The 13905-nt window shown below is 51.4% G+C and overlaps 2 protein-coding genes across 3 annotated transcripts; both read right to left on the minus strand.

The window, feature by feature from the left end:
* Nucleotides 1–515: 515 nt before the first annotated feature.
* Nucleotides 516–5556, minus strand: MYF5 (myogenic factor 5). 2 transcript variants are annotated; one of them, XM_071766054.1, is made up of 4 exons: nucleotides 5214–5556; nucleotides 1768–3813; nucleotides 1146–1221; nucleotides 516–990 (listed from the first exon to the last, which is right to left on the minus strand). In XM_071766054.1, exons 2-4 carry the CDS (start codon nucleotides 2272–2274, stop codon nucleotides 797–799), a joined length of 777 nt encoding a protein of 258 aa, XP_071622155.1. In that variant the 5' UTR covers nucleotides 2275–3813; nucleotides 5214–5556; the 3' UTR covers nucleotides 516–796. The 2 variants fall into 2 exon arrangements, with proteins under 2 accessions (XP_071622155.1, XP_071622146.1); XM_071766045.1 differs by lacking the exon at nucleotides 5214–5556 and having other exon boundaries at nucleotides 1768–3814.
* A 2584-nt stretch (nucleotides 5557–8140) lies between these two features.
* Nucleotides 8141–10133, minus strand: MYF6 (myogenic factor 6). The gene is made up of 3 exons (XM_071766065.1): nucleotides 9428–10133; nucleotides 9078–9168; nucleotides 8141–8815 (listed from the first exon to the last, which is right to left on the minus strand). Exons 1-3 carry the CDS (start codon nucleotides 9944–9946, stop codon nucleotides 8697–8699), a joined length of 729 nt encoding a protein of 242 aa, XP_071622166.1. The 5' UTR covers nucleotides 9947–10133; the 3' UTR covers nucleotides 8141–8696.
* Between the last annotated feature and the right edge of the window lie 3772 nt (nucleotides 10134–13905).

A 13905-nucleotide genomic window follows, 5' to 3' on the forward strand; every position in this document is an offset into this window, starting at 1 on the left:
GACTGAGAGTGAAATTCCCCCACAGGGTATCAGAGCTAGATCATGCTGTTGCTTTACAGAAGAGCCACCGTGAAATTTTAGGGCCACATCTTGAAATGTGTGTTCAGTTTTCATACCCAGAGAAAGAAGCAAGCACTTTGCTAGCAGGGGGACAGACAAGAGAAGAGAGAAGACTATGAAATCTTACCTTACTACTTTTACTCTTGCAGAAAATAGAGGAAACTCAGGCAGGACAGGAAGGGAGTGAGAATTTGCCCCTCTACATTTTCGTTTCTCCATGAGCCATCTCAGAATGATGATGGGAAAAACAAGATCTCAGACCCCAGCCCAGCAAGACACTACATCTCCCGGCCCGGGACCGCCGAGGGGAGGAAGGTCCCCACGCAAGCAGGAGCCCGGGATGCCGGAGGCTGGGCTGGGGCTAAATAGGGATGCTGGCGGGCACCTCGCAGGCGGGTCTCCCTGTTCTCCCCACTACCAGGGAATGCGGGTAAAGAACCAGCAGGCCAGACAGCTCTCTTACACCATGTTTTATTTGCAGCGGGGTTTCCAGGGTAGCACGTGTGGCCCGAACCACGGGGTCTGCCTGCCCGGGGGGAGCCCTGCCCGGGGCCTGGAGTGGCTCTTAGCCCCCAGCCCCGGGGGTAGGCAGCGAGCCGAGCAGCGCTGGGGCTGCCACTCTCTCCCGAGAAACATTTGCAGGACGCGCTTGAGCGAGGGGGAGAAGGCCCCGGGGGGCAGAGCAGCGGCCCCGGGGTCGGCGGCAAGCGCGGGGTGCCGGCCCAACGCGAGCCCCTCATAGTGCCTGGTAGGTCCGTCGGGGAGGCGGTGTCTCGGGTGTCCCCGGCCCCGAGTCGATGCTGGCGCTGGGCGAGAGGGAGTCGGCGTCGCGGAGGCGCTGCCCCGGCTCCTCCGCCGGGGAGAGGCGGTCGACGATGCTGGAGAGGCAGTCCAGGCTGGACAGGGCGCTGCCCTGCTCGGCGGCATACCCTGAAGCCGAGGCGGCGGGGGGATTGGGGGGGGAGAAGAGCGCGTTACAGAGGGGTCCCGGGCAGCCCTTCCCCAGTGCCGCAGGAAGCGGGGGCGGGCCCCCCCGGTCCTGCCTCCACCCTTCGCGCCCGCGGCTGCCGGAGGGTCGGTCTTACCGTGGGCCATTTCGGAGCAGTAGACGGTGTCGAAGCTGCTGCCTCTCGCTGACCAGACGGGGCTGCCGCAGTCGGCCTGCAAGACAGCGAGGGGCCAGTGCCGGGTTCGGCCACCCGCACCGCGGGGCTGCTGGGGCGCTCCCCCCGGAGGGAAAGCGCCTTAAAGCCGGGAGGGGGAGAGCCCCGGCGACCCTAGGTTAGAGGGGCAGCAGCTCCCTGCTAGGCTGCCGCTGGGCAGTGGCTTCCCCCTTCTGCCCCCGCCCCCGGCTTTACCCCTCCGCCGCTCCGCGCTAAACCGCGTTAAACCGGGTGGGGGTCCCAAGGCACTAACACGTGCCTCTGGGGCCTGGAGCGCTTGTTGAGTGCACTCTGGCAGCATTACCCTCCGTCCGCCCGTTCCCTCCCCCCGCCCGCTTCCCCCCCATGCATTCTCAGAAAGCCCATGTGCATGCTCAGCGTAACATCTGAGAAAGGACCTGCTTTAACCCAAATTGTCCGATTCCGGCAGCATTCGGCCCGACCCAGACCTATGGAGCCAGCCCCACGACTCTGGGCCGAGGGGAGCCTTCCTGTGGGGTTTCCTGGGGTCCCCACAGCCCCATCGCTCCTGCCCCTCTCTTACCATCCCATCGGAGCAGCTGGAAGTGGGGCTGGTCGGTTCGGAGCAGCTCTGTCCCGGCAGGTGATAGTAGTTTTCTACCTGTTCCCTCAAGAGCTTCTGGAGGCTCTCGATATATCTGATGGCGTTTCTCAGGATCTCTACTTTGGGGAGTCTTTGGTTGGGGTTGGCGGTGGTGCACCTCTTCAGGGTCTCAAAAGCCTGGTTTACTTTCTTCAGCCTCCTCCTCTCCCTCATGGTGGCCGCCTTCCGCCGGTCCATTGTGGTGGATTTCCTCTTACAGGCTTTGCAAGCCCACATGAGGCAGTGGCCGGCCTGGTGGTGGCCGGTGGGAGCTCGGACATGCTCCTCTTCCTCGGAGCAGGCGGGCTCGGGGGGCTCGTGGGAGCCGAAGGCAGGCAGGTCCCTGGGCTCGAAATCCTCGGGGAACTCGCCCTCCGGGGAGGAGAGGCAGGAGCTGTCATAGAAGAGCTCGGAAGGGGAGAACTGGCAGCTGTCCATCACCTCCATCCCTGAAGCGGAGGCGTCAGTGCGGAGCGGCAGTCACCAGCTCTGGGCGGGTAGATCTGCACTGCGCTGGGGCAATTTCCTCAGTAATTAACGACCTGAGATGAAGTGTCTTTTGGCTAATGCGGGGGGCCCTTATATATACATGTAAAGGGAGGCTGGTCCGCGGCGGCCGGTCTTTATTAGCATATCCCACCACATCCCCTGCCGGGGGCTGTCTGGGCAAGCCCCCTCCAGTCCCAGGAGACAATTTGCTCCGCACCGCTTCTTTGGAAAGCCGTGAGCTGGGCACTTCGCTGATGAACGACCTCCCCAGAACTGGTTGTGACATTTCCGAAGTTTAAACCAAGTAATGGGAATGCAATTTCGTTATGGGAAAAGAAAGCGGGGTAGTGGACGTGCACGAACCGCTGACATTTCGTACAGAGCCGTTTCTCGTCCCTGTGTTCCCATCTCCCATCACACGCCTGCTGTCCCCACGGGAGAACTTACGTAGAGCCCTCCGATAGTGTCTATTTGAGTACCTTTACTTCCCGCAGCCCGTAGTCCAGGTCTAACCTGAAACGACTAACCCCTCTTTTCAGAACTATGTTTGTTCTTTGATTTTGGGAAGGTCTTTGTCCTGTGATTAAAGCTTTGTCAACAACCGTTTAAGTTTACAAATTAGAGGATGTACAGCTACGTGTGGCAAGGAGACACAACGATAAGGGAAACCCAAATCTTAGTGCTATCGGATCAGATCACACGGGAGGTAGTCACAAAATAAAAGGCTACGTGTTTGCCGCAAGCCAAATCCCTTTCCATTCTTTCTCCTACTCCTGTGACCTAGTGTTGCTGGAGACACAGCAGTCGGGCAGTGCCTTGGGCTTGCTAATTTTCTGCTTTCAGGCAAACTTGCACCGTTACAGATGCGTCCCAGCTGCCAGTGCAACAAACCCCTCCTGGAAGTGTAAAATTTCTAACCCCGCAATCCCTAAGTAACTTTACACAAGTCGGGGACAAAAGCTTTGCAGAGCTCCAGCCGCAGCAGTAGCTGAGAGGAGTGGTGCAAGGGTCATTAGAGTGGTAATGAAGCCATTTAACAGGCATTTGCTAATGTGCAGGAATCCTTTGGTTTCATCCAGGTGGCTTTTGTAGTTGAGGAAAATATTATGAGAAGGCAAAGAAAACTCTCTCTACCTGGGAATAAAATTATGTGACCTAGGTTGATTCAAAAGGGGAACAAGTGACCCAGCAGAGGTTCAAACGCTACGGAGCTGGTCTGGGTGCCCAGGAAAAAAAGACGTCTTCAATTAGCTTTTCTTCAGGAAGAGGTAATGTGGAGGGTAGAACGATTCGGTTGTCTCAAGGAGCCGCTCTTGAAGTGAGCAAGGAGGGCAGGGAACACTTCATTAGAAAGCTGTCTGGCAGAAGTGCTCACGGCTAGGAAGCCCGATCCGTCCGGGAGAGAGGCTGAGAGCTGCGGCTGAAGAGACCCCATCTGCTCTACGTTCTGTCCAACCCCCTAGAAGGCGGATTTCCACTCTTAAGCTAAAACTTTTCCTAGAAACAGACTAAAAACAAAAAACAAAAAACAAACAAACAAACCCACCCCCCCCAAAAAAAAACAAAAAAACCCCCCAAAAACAACAACAACAAAAAAACACCAAACACCCCCCCCCCAAAAAAAAAAAAAACAACCCAAAAAACCAAAAAAACAAAACCAAAACAAAGCAAACAAAAAAAGCCCAACAACAAAATAGCAACCCACGAACCAACTAAGCAAACAAATATGCACACATCCTTCTTTCTACGAATGAATGCATAATTGACTAAAGGTTGGGATAGGCTGCATCTGCATCGCTTGGGTTTATTTGGACCATAAACGGGGGAGCCCCCTTTGAAATTAGTAGTGTAGGAAAAGCAGAGAGCTGATAAAAGAGTAAAGTTACAAAAAGGGGGAACCTCAAAATTTAGGGCTTGTGCCGAGCCGAGGTGCAGGTTGGGTCACATTTGAAACAGGGCTGTTCCCCATTGTTTTCCCAAGAAACCATCAGTCAGGAGGGATTCGGGTAGGCATTGACTTCACTGGGCTGTGGTGTGCGTGCACATACATGATATGATTTACCACTTTTGAGCTGGCTAAAACTGACCCATTCACAGATTTATGCTTTGTGCACAAATAAATTTTTAAGTTGCCGGTTGCAGTTCCGATCACCTTTCAGAGGTTTCTCTCCAAGCAGGCACCGTGGTTCTCCCTGTGCACAATGCCAACCCCCTGTCTGGGTCCCGCTCTCCTGGCGTGCAGAGTTTCAGCTCGCAGCTTTCACTCCTGATCCAGTGGGACTGGGGTTGTTAAGAAACGTGCCTTTTCCCAAAAGTCTTTGAGGAGTTTCGAAAATTTGTTTCCTTTCTCCTTGAATATTTTGGGGGAAGGGAAAGAAAGGATGGAAGAGCCTGTCACTCAGAAAGAAAAAAATCTGTAATGAGTACCCCTTGAAAGCTCCCGGCTCCTCTGGTAAAGTGATCTCAAAACAAATTTGCAAAAGTGCAGTAGGCGAGTGGAACTAAAGAAAGGGGAGAGAAAACATAAACTACAAGGCTGGCTAACGAGACTGATAGGGGGGGATGGGGGTGGGGGTGTAGTGCTGCATTTCATGAGACGAGAAGCTCAAGTCTGGGAAGCGTGAACAGCCGCAGACACTGTCTGCTCCTGGGGACAGGCAGGGAGACAACGGGGAAGGTGTCAGAACTTCTTTAAATTGTGTTTCTCACCCCAATCCTCCTCGCTCCGCAGCAATTGCCACGCAGCACCTATTTCTGGAGGTTTTCAATCCCATGCAGGGACCATTTCCAGAGCTAGCAATCCTTTTCCAAGGCCTATGCCTTTCTACTTGAAAAAAGAAAATCCGTCTGAAACCGTAAGTCACCGGGCCGGGTGGTGAGAGGTGTTTGGGACCTACCTGAGTGTTCTGGCGCTCGGCCCTGGGGAGCACCCTCCGCCCGCTCCTCTCCAAAGCCGGAGTGAACATCCCGGGCCCCGCTGCGGGACAGCAACTGGCAGCGAGAGCTTTATTTCGGGGTGTATTTTATTTAACGGTGCGAATAAAGGGGACGGCTACAGAAGGGAAGCCGCGGGCTCGTCATTCCGGGCCGCCTTCACACTCTGCCTGTCCCTCCGGCCGTCGGTGGGTGCCGGTGGCTCCTCCGAGACGCCCCACCAGCAAAACTGTTTCCCAGTTGGTCTGCCGTGGCTGGGGCGCTCGCAGGCGTGTGAGAAACGTTTGGTTCCCTCCAGTGCTGGGAACCGTGCGCACCTAAGTAAACACATCAGTACCTGCCAGAGGGATTTCTATAGAAGACAGCTGAAGAAGGCATTGGCCTCTGCTGGCACTCTGGGACTCCCAAGAGAGATCAAAGGGACACGAGGGAGGGGGGGGGGGGTTTAGCAGCCTTGAGACTGGGAAAAGTTGCTAGTTCCTGTTAGCGGAGGGACGTCCCAACGAGCACACGGTTCAATTATTCAACCTCCTCCCTCCCCAGCCCCCCACTCCCATTTCCCAGATCCTTCTTCACAGAAAGGTGGAAGCTCTGAAACAAACCGTACGGGCTGCGCAAGGCAGTAGTGATCCAAGCAGGAATTTTCCCCTTGGATGCTGAGTCGACGCCTGCCTGCTCTGCCTTCTAACTCAGAAAAGTCTGAGCAGCCCGCCTCCCTCTCTGGGTTGCGGACTGTTGGTTGTACGGAGGAAAATAAAGGTGCTCATTTTAAAAAGTAATTTAAACACTCGTTCGTGCCACTTCAGAGAGGAGCTGTGACAAGGCAGCGGCATCAGGGACATCCGTTTTTTTCCCCCTTTCCTCGCTGCCCGAGGAGTGTTGCAGCTCAGCGGGCGCTCCCGGCAGCTGGGGCGAGCGGCGAAGCGCAGCCGGGCCGGGACTCCCCCCCGCATCGCCGGCTGCTGTTCCCGCTCCCCTGCTCTCCTCGGGCAGCGAACAGGTGGCTGTCCCGAGAAGCGGAGCCGAGCAGGGAGAGGCGAGGGAGGCCCGTGTTCAGCTCCCGTTCGTTTCTCCCGTGTCAAATAAACAGCAGCGCGCCGGAGGAGGAAGGCGGGGGGCACTTGTATTAATATAAAAACCTCGATGACTCTGTGCCTGCGTGGTCTCCGAAAAAATACTTGATTCAATCACAAACCTCTTGTCCTTACCTGGTTATTACCCTTTGATTTGTGTTTCCAGGGCCCTGTTTGCTTTGGCTGGGGAGCTTAGGTTAAGATTATCGTTATTAATATCAAACACAAACATTTTAATTGCAAACACACTGAGGACCTTCACTGGGAAGCCCGGCATGTCACCCGCAGCCGCGGGGGTCACAAAGAGTCTCATTGGGAGGTACTTTATTTATTGAAAAAAAAAACAAAACCAACCATCCTTTATGCAAACTTAGTCCAAACAATCGCTCAAGTTACTCCGCTGCGGGAGAACCTGCCATGAGGGTCCTACCGGTCCGTTGATGTTAATGCTGGGCCGAGGGCAAGCCCAGCAGTGGGCTTGGCGGGGTGCTGGTGGTACACTGAGGCTTTGGGGTGCTTCAACAATGTTCTCGCCCTGATTCGGGGAGCGAGTCCTGCGGGGCTTTGTTCGACCGGTGCTGCCCCAGGCGCGGTGAGCTGCGTGTGTCCCTTCCCTCTGATCCGGCAGGGATCGGAACGAGCTAAGAAAGGCGACGAGCTCCCAATTCAGCAGGAAATACTCTATTGCTGATCAAGTCCCTTCGCTACCGAAGCAAACCAACCGCTTCGCTCTCTCGGCAAAACGCGGAGGTTGCGTACAGAAACCCGCGTTCCCCCAGCGCGCCGCTTTCTGAAATGCCCTGGAGTTCCTCGAGGCAAAAGGGATAGTTTGAAAAGAATGAAAAAGGGGGGGAATGTCGCATCACTACATGCCCACCCCAGTGGTGGGAGCCAGCCCTCAGGGCAGCCTCTCTCCATATCTTCCTCTTCAGACGGGCGCACCCGTACCACTGCCGGCCGAGCCAAGAAGGGAGAGACCTTCCCGAAAATTGCCTTTAACCCGAAAAAGGGTTAAAGCTGACAAGGAAAGCGCTTGCGGGCTCTTCACCTCTGCCAGTTATCTGGCGAACCCGGTGTGTGTGTGAAGTGCACGGTTTCCTGGTGGTCGCCCCTTCCTGGGGGTTTAAACAATCTGTTACACACCGTAACGCTCTGACCGTGAGCAGCTCCGCTCCACCATCCTCAGAGGGGATGTCTTTTTTTTACATCACTGAGTGAAAGGCTTCATATGTTGTTACTTCCCCCCTCGCCCCCTTTTCGGCCACTTAACTCTTTCCTCCCAATCTCTACTCCCTCAGGATCAAGGAAGTCAAGGGGAGTTGCCTTTCCTGCGAAGAAATCACAGCCCCCAGGGGAGCTGGCTGCTGTCACAGCCGCTTGCTTGCTGCCCTGTCAGGGTAGCAGGGCCGTCAGCTTTGCCGCAGACAAGGCCTGGGTTCAAGTTCCCCGGCGCCGAGAGGAAAAAGGGAGAGGCACAGAGACCCTTTCTCTTCTCAAGGACTGGGGTTGGACCTCTTTGCGCTCCCCCTTTCCAAGCGCACCCACCGTGTACAGGACAAGGCAAAGAGGCATCACCTGGGAGCGAACTGGAGAGCAGGATAATTAACACAGCGGGTGCAGCTCTAGGTAAGGAGAAATATTCCTTAGAGGAGCAAAAAGAAGGAAAAAATCTGTCCTGAGTGCTGCCTCCCAGTCACACAGGTCCTGTCTTGGCTACATTGGTCTGACTCTTCAGGGCCTGATCTTGCTGAAGTCAGTGGCAGATTTTAACACCGGGAGAAGTTTACGATTTAATTATGAGGGGGGGGGAGAAAAACTGTAACACAAAGAGCTTTATTTTACATCCAATAAATCCATCTGTTCTTATATACAATATCACATTCCACCATTTAAATATATATTTGTTACGTTTACAAAAGAAAAGACAGTACTAAAATTATTTACAGGAACGAAACAAGGCGGGAACTCTTTTCTTTAAATATGACTAACACAAAATGCAACCAACAGCTTCACTCAGACAGGAATGAACTTTCTGGTGAGTCTTGGACAAAGCAGACCACCAGTACACAGGCAAATATCTTAAATTAAAAAAAAAAAAAAAAAAAAAAGAAAAAGGAAAAAAAAAAAGAAAAAGGAGGGATGGTCTATGCAACACAATTTAAAGAAAAAAACTCAGAAAAGAAAAAGGGGAAAGTCTGTTTGGCTGGCGTCAGTGAGAGCCATTTTCTTTGGGGTAGGTAGGTGTACCTTGACTCGACTTTAATAAGGTCCCTGCCTGGGCTTTCCCCTGTGTTAATTTGCTTCACTACTTAGTTTAGAGGGAAGGGAGTGGGGGCTCCATCTCCGTTAAATATACTACCAGAGCAGTCGGATTTATTTCTCCACCACTTCCTCGGCGCTGGGCAGTTTGGGCTCGTCGGAAGAAATACTGTCCACTATGGAAGAGAGACAGCGAAGGCTGCTGGAGGCCGACGACTCGACGATGGAGCCCCCTGCTCAACGAGAGAAAAGGGATTAAAGTAGCACACGGTTCTTTCTCGCCGGGCCTGCGGGGCAGGGTTCGCTGCAGGCGGAGAGCCAGGGCGCCGGAGGTTAAGAGCCCGCTTGGGGCCGCGGCCGCTGAGGCCTGCGACCGCCTGGGGCCGCGGCCTTCAGGGCAAAGGAAGGGCGATCGGCAGCGGCGGGAAACCACCGCCCGGTAGCGGCGGCCGCTCCGCCGCACACACGGAGGACGGCGGCCGCGTTGTGAGTTACCTTCCTTGGGACTGACTCCTAGGGCTCGGGAATGATCAGAAACGCTTTGCCAGTCGGAGCTGCAGGTGCTCAGGAAGTCTGAACTGGCGATCTGCGGCACACACAGACGGGAGCGGGTGCGGGGAGACACGGGGGGGGGAAGGGGGAGGGACGGGCATTAGTAAGGTGTCCCGCAGCTCCCCGGGGCTGCCCGCTGGAGGCCCGAGGAGCTCACATCTTCTGGGAGGAGGCCACAGGCAGCCGCTCCATCCAGCCTGCCCGGCCGCCCGGGCCTCCACGGAGGCCCTGGTGAGGAGGAGGGGAGCAGCTGGACGGCCCTGCGGCCGGAGGAATCAAGCATCAGAGCTTACATTTCCCTGCTTGGGGCTGAAGCTGAAGAGGTCCCCCCCGATCTCCTGCATTTTCTCCTGCTGATCCAGCCTGTGCAAGAGGTCCTGCAGCCTCTCGATGTAGCTGATGGCGCTCCTCAGGATCTCCACCTTGGGCAGCCTCTGGTTGGGGTTCGCCACAGTCCGCCTTTTCAGAGCCTCGAAGGCTTCGTTGATCTTCTTCAGTCTCCTCCTCTCCCGCAGGGTGGCCGCTTTCCGCCTGTCCGTGGGGGCTGACTTTCTCTTGCAAGTTTTACAAGCCCAGATCAAACACTGGCCGGGGCAGTGAGGGGGTTGTAGTCCCGGCGGTGCCAGCACATGCTCCTCTCCGCTGCTGTCACTGCCGGCCTCTGGAGGCATTTGGTCCTGATAGGGGGACAAGTTGCCATCGCTGCCTGGGTAAAGCGGGGATCCCTCAGCCATGTCCAGCTGCTGCAGGGCTCCATTCTCCCCGTCCAAATAGAAGAAATAGGAGCCAGTTTCAAAAAGGTCCATCATCATGCTGTCCCCTCGGCCTCTCTGCCTGCTTGAGTTGGGTGGCAGGCTCAAAACCACCCCGAGGAACAACCCAGATGGAATTTAATTAGTGTAGTGACATACGTCCCCCCTGCTTTATATAGGAGCTGCTGAAACCCTATCCAACTTTTAGCTGTCGCGGTGCATCACCCTCCAAAACTGATTACAGCCAATCTTCTGGGAGCAGCCCTGAGAACATCTCCTATTTAGAAGCGGGGGGGTGGGGGAGAACAAGAGGGGAGGGAAGCAAACAAAAAATAAAAAAAAGAAAACAAGAGAAAAAACAAACAACACAACCCCCCGAAATCCCGCGAACTTGGGGCTCAGAGAAGAGACACGACTTGGGGGCTCGGGAGCCGCGGCGGGGCGCGGCGGGCAGTGGCGTCCCCGCTGCGGAGCCTGCGGGGGCACGGCTGGAGGACATAATCACCAGGCTCCACAGGGAACCCTCCCCCAGCCCACCCCTCACACCCCCCGGCGCAGGCTCATTGCTCCGCTACTAAGTATAGGTCTAGAAGGAGAGATTTCAAAGACAGCCATTGCTCTCCAAATAGACGGGTCAGTATTTTCAGAACCCCTCGCTACTCCGCCCCCCACCTTCCTCCTCCTCCTCCTCCTCCCACCCCTCCTTCCCTCCCACCTTCCTTGAAGCCTGATGTTCCTGTGACCCAAGCCACCCGGGCCAGCCCAAGGTTAGGAGGCAAGCTCACTGTTCCTTCACACATAGGGGAAAGGTTGCCCAGGCAGAGCCTGGCTGCGGTGCTGAAGCACCCACGGTTATTGCATATTGGCTTAGACTTTTAATGTGAACTTTCCCACGTTGCCCGTGAGGTGAGGGGAGTGATTTCAGGTGACAAGGTTACAGTCTGACAGGACTCGCCAGGCAGCCCATGGTCTGGATGGTGTTTAGGGCAATCACAGCTCAGGCCTATGGTGTAAGAGCAGTTTAATCCCTGGAGCCTGGTGGGGTATACAGAGCTTCCTAGACCCTGAGACAAAAATGGAACTTGTGATCATTCTCTGCCAGTAATACTGTAATGTCACATCATATCTAAGCTTCTCTTACGTCAAGAGAGGGATATAGGCAAACATGGTCTGTTTGCCTATTTTCCTAGGCTGCCATGTGTTCCTTAAATCCCAAGTAATTTCTGCTTATTTAAATATAAATATGCATATATGCATAATTGCACACATATATGTATACATATGTGTATACATATGTATATATGTATATATGCATATTTGCGTGCATATCTATAGACATGTACACATATGTATGTGTATTTATGTGGATAACTATATTTCTATGTGTGTATACATGTATAAACACGTGTATGCTTCTTCACAGAAACCGGATGAAGAGTGGATGAAGCCCCTGGAATACCACACTACCTCACCAGTGTAGCTTCTAACTTCATTCTTTCTGAAAGGGAATGTGGCATTCTTGTTCATTTCTCAAAAGCCACAATGAAACTCATCATTGATTTGACCATTTCTCCAAAACAGATTGCAAAACAGTTTTTCAAGTTGCAAAAAACTTGAAGAGTAGTTGTGATTTTTGTTTTGATAAATCAGTGTTGTTGGAATAGATCTCATTTTTGCTTTAATGAGGCAGAACAATATCCAGGTTTGAATGAGATAGAGAAATTTAGACTCAGAAAAACTAGTTTTGATATTAATACTCCAGTACTGTGGGGGTTTTGTTCTCTTCAGATTTAAGAAAGAGTAGTCTTACAGTCCAAGGAGTTGAATATAAGACACAGTTTCTCAGTTTCCATGCCCTGCAACTTGCTTTCTGTTTACCTTTCACTAGTCAACTAATTTCCCTGTGACTTAATTTTCTGCCTTTAAAATTGGTTATAGAACTGACCTTTATCCATCTCTTGTGTTTCTCTTTTAATTTGCTGACTATCCAAGGAGGAACTACACCTTGGTGTTAACATGCTTTGGAGTCTCACAGGAATATTTACTCCGTATCACTAGTGATAGTAGTAATAAAAAAAAACCCAAACAAACCATAAATCTGCTGATTATTTAAAACATTTTCACACTTAGAGAAGTTATTTTTTCTTCAATCTTTAGTTTCTTCACTACTGCTCTGGGAATGTTTGGACAGAGACAAGATCATTCTACTGGTAAGGTGGACAAATGAGAACTTAGTTTAAGGGAGAAATATAGTTACCAAATTATTGTTGCCCTTGCAAGAGTTTTAACTGGACTTAGAGAGTTGGATAATTTTCTGGATAATTGTGGTTGCATAATGAGCCTAGAACTGCCCAGGTCACTCTTGATGCCTTATGGTTTAAGCAGACATCCAGTCCAGAATTACAGAGAAATATTTTGTTACCTAGGACCCACATAGCAGTGTATACCACTCCAAATAATAATTCTCATTCACTTGCCTCAAGATTATTCCAGCCACAGACACTGTATTTTTAGTCTTTGATCTCTTCAATACTTCTTTGCATTAGCATTGGAAATCAGTGGAAATCAAGTGTATCCACTCTTATATGGCACTCTGAAAGGGCCTGTAGGCAAAGGTGAGATCCCAGCCTGTCTTTGTCATAGCCCTATTCCACTCATACAGTATGCTCCTTGATTTGAAAGATGCCTAAATACCTTGGTAATACCAGGTGATGCTTCTTAAGTTGCTTCTTGCACATGTCTGAAGTGCAGAGCATATGCACAGGCCCAGCTGTGGGCATACTGAGCTTATCAGAGTTTGGCTGCACGTCAGATATGGAAATGTGTCTCTTCACATTCACACATTTCCTCTTACACTCATGTTTACCAGCATTTTTTTTAGCATAATCTTGCCCTTTTAATATATTTTATTGTTCATACACAATTATGGTCTTCTGCCTTTATTTCTTTATTTTTCTCAAACTGTTTATATGCTTCAAGACATTTGTTTCACCAGGTTTCTGAAATCACCTATGTTATCTACTAATGCATTCATAGTCACAGTTCATAGAGAACTGGAGAAAATCTTGAAAAGTTTCTGCATTGTAAGAATGTTGCTGAAGTAGTATAGAGTGCCACTGAACAAGCTAGGGAGGATGAGACACTCCAGCTTTCCTTTCTCTTCAGAAGGAAATTTTAAGTAGATGGGAAGGAGTGAGATTTCTTTACTTTATAAAAATGTTTGAAACAGCTGAGAAGGGGAGAGTTGGTAATCTGGTAAAGAACATGAACCTATCCCTGAATCTACAACTTACTACAGAAATGTTTGGTGAACAGTTTTGAGACTTCCCATGAGTTTTCTTGAAAGCTTAAGCAGGGGACACTGTATGCAAGACCAGCATTTCTTATGCTGACAATGACCTATGGGAAATTTAAGCAAAAGACCATTACTGACATTCATGGAAGCATAATTCCTGCTACTGGAACAGAGAAGATGGTACATCATGGCTTGTGTTATGTAGGAGCACTCCTTAGCTCAACTTCATTACCTTAAAATATCTGAAATATTGCCTTAAAATACCTGAATTCCACAGAGGTCTGAAGGACTAACACAGACGAGCTTTAATTCTCAATTTTAATTTCTATATGTTGTTAGAATATCAGCTGATTTTTGTTTGCCTGGACTCTGTTGTTTACTTGACCCTATTCAAATCCCACTTGTCCAAGGAAATGGGAATATTTTTATATTCACACCAATGCATACTTGTTGATGCATGCACTCTGGAGATTTAGGAGATGACAAGAGGAAGTGTGTCCACTGGGCATGTGAGTGCTTGAGTATAAATGTGTGCCATTTAAGAGACTGTGGGAGCAGCCATCCATCAAATCCAAGTTTGGCAAGTGAAGTAGTGAATGCTCTGGAGCTGAGAAGCCAGAAAGGTAGAAACCTGGGAAAGACAACTTGATGTGATTTTACAGTCTTTGTAGGGGCAGATTTAAAAATTCTTGCAGAGGCCTTGGGTGTATAGCTGTTTTCCTTT

The sequence above is a fragment of the Heliangelus exortis genome, chromosome 1, assembly GCF_036169615.1.
Source record: "Heliangelus exortis chromosome 1, bHelExo1.hap1, whole genome shotgun sequence".
Classification (NCBI taxonomy): domain Eukaryota; kingdom Metazoa; phylum Chordata; class Aves; order Apodiformes; family Trochilidae; genus Heliangelus; species Heliangelus exortis.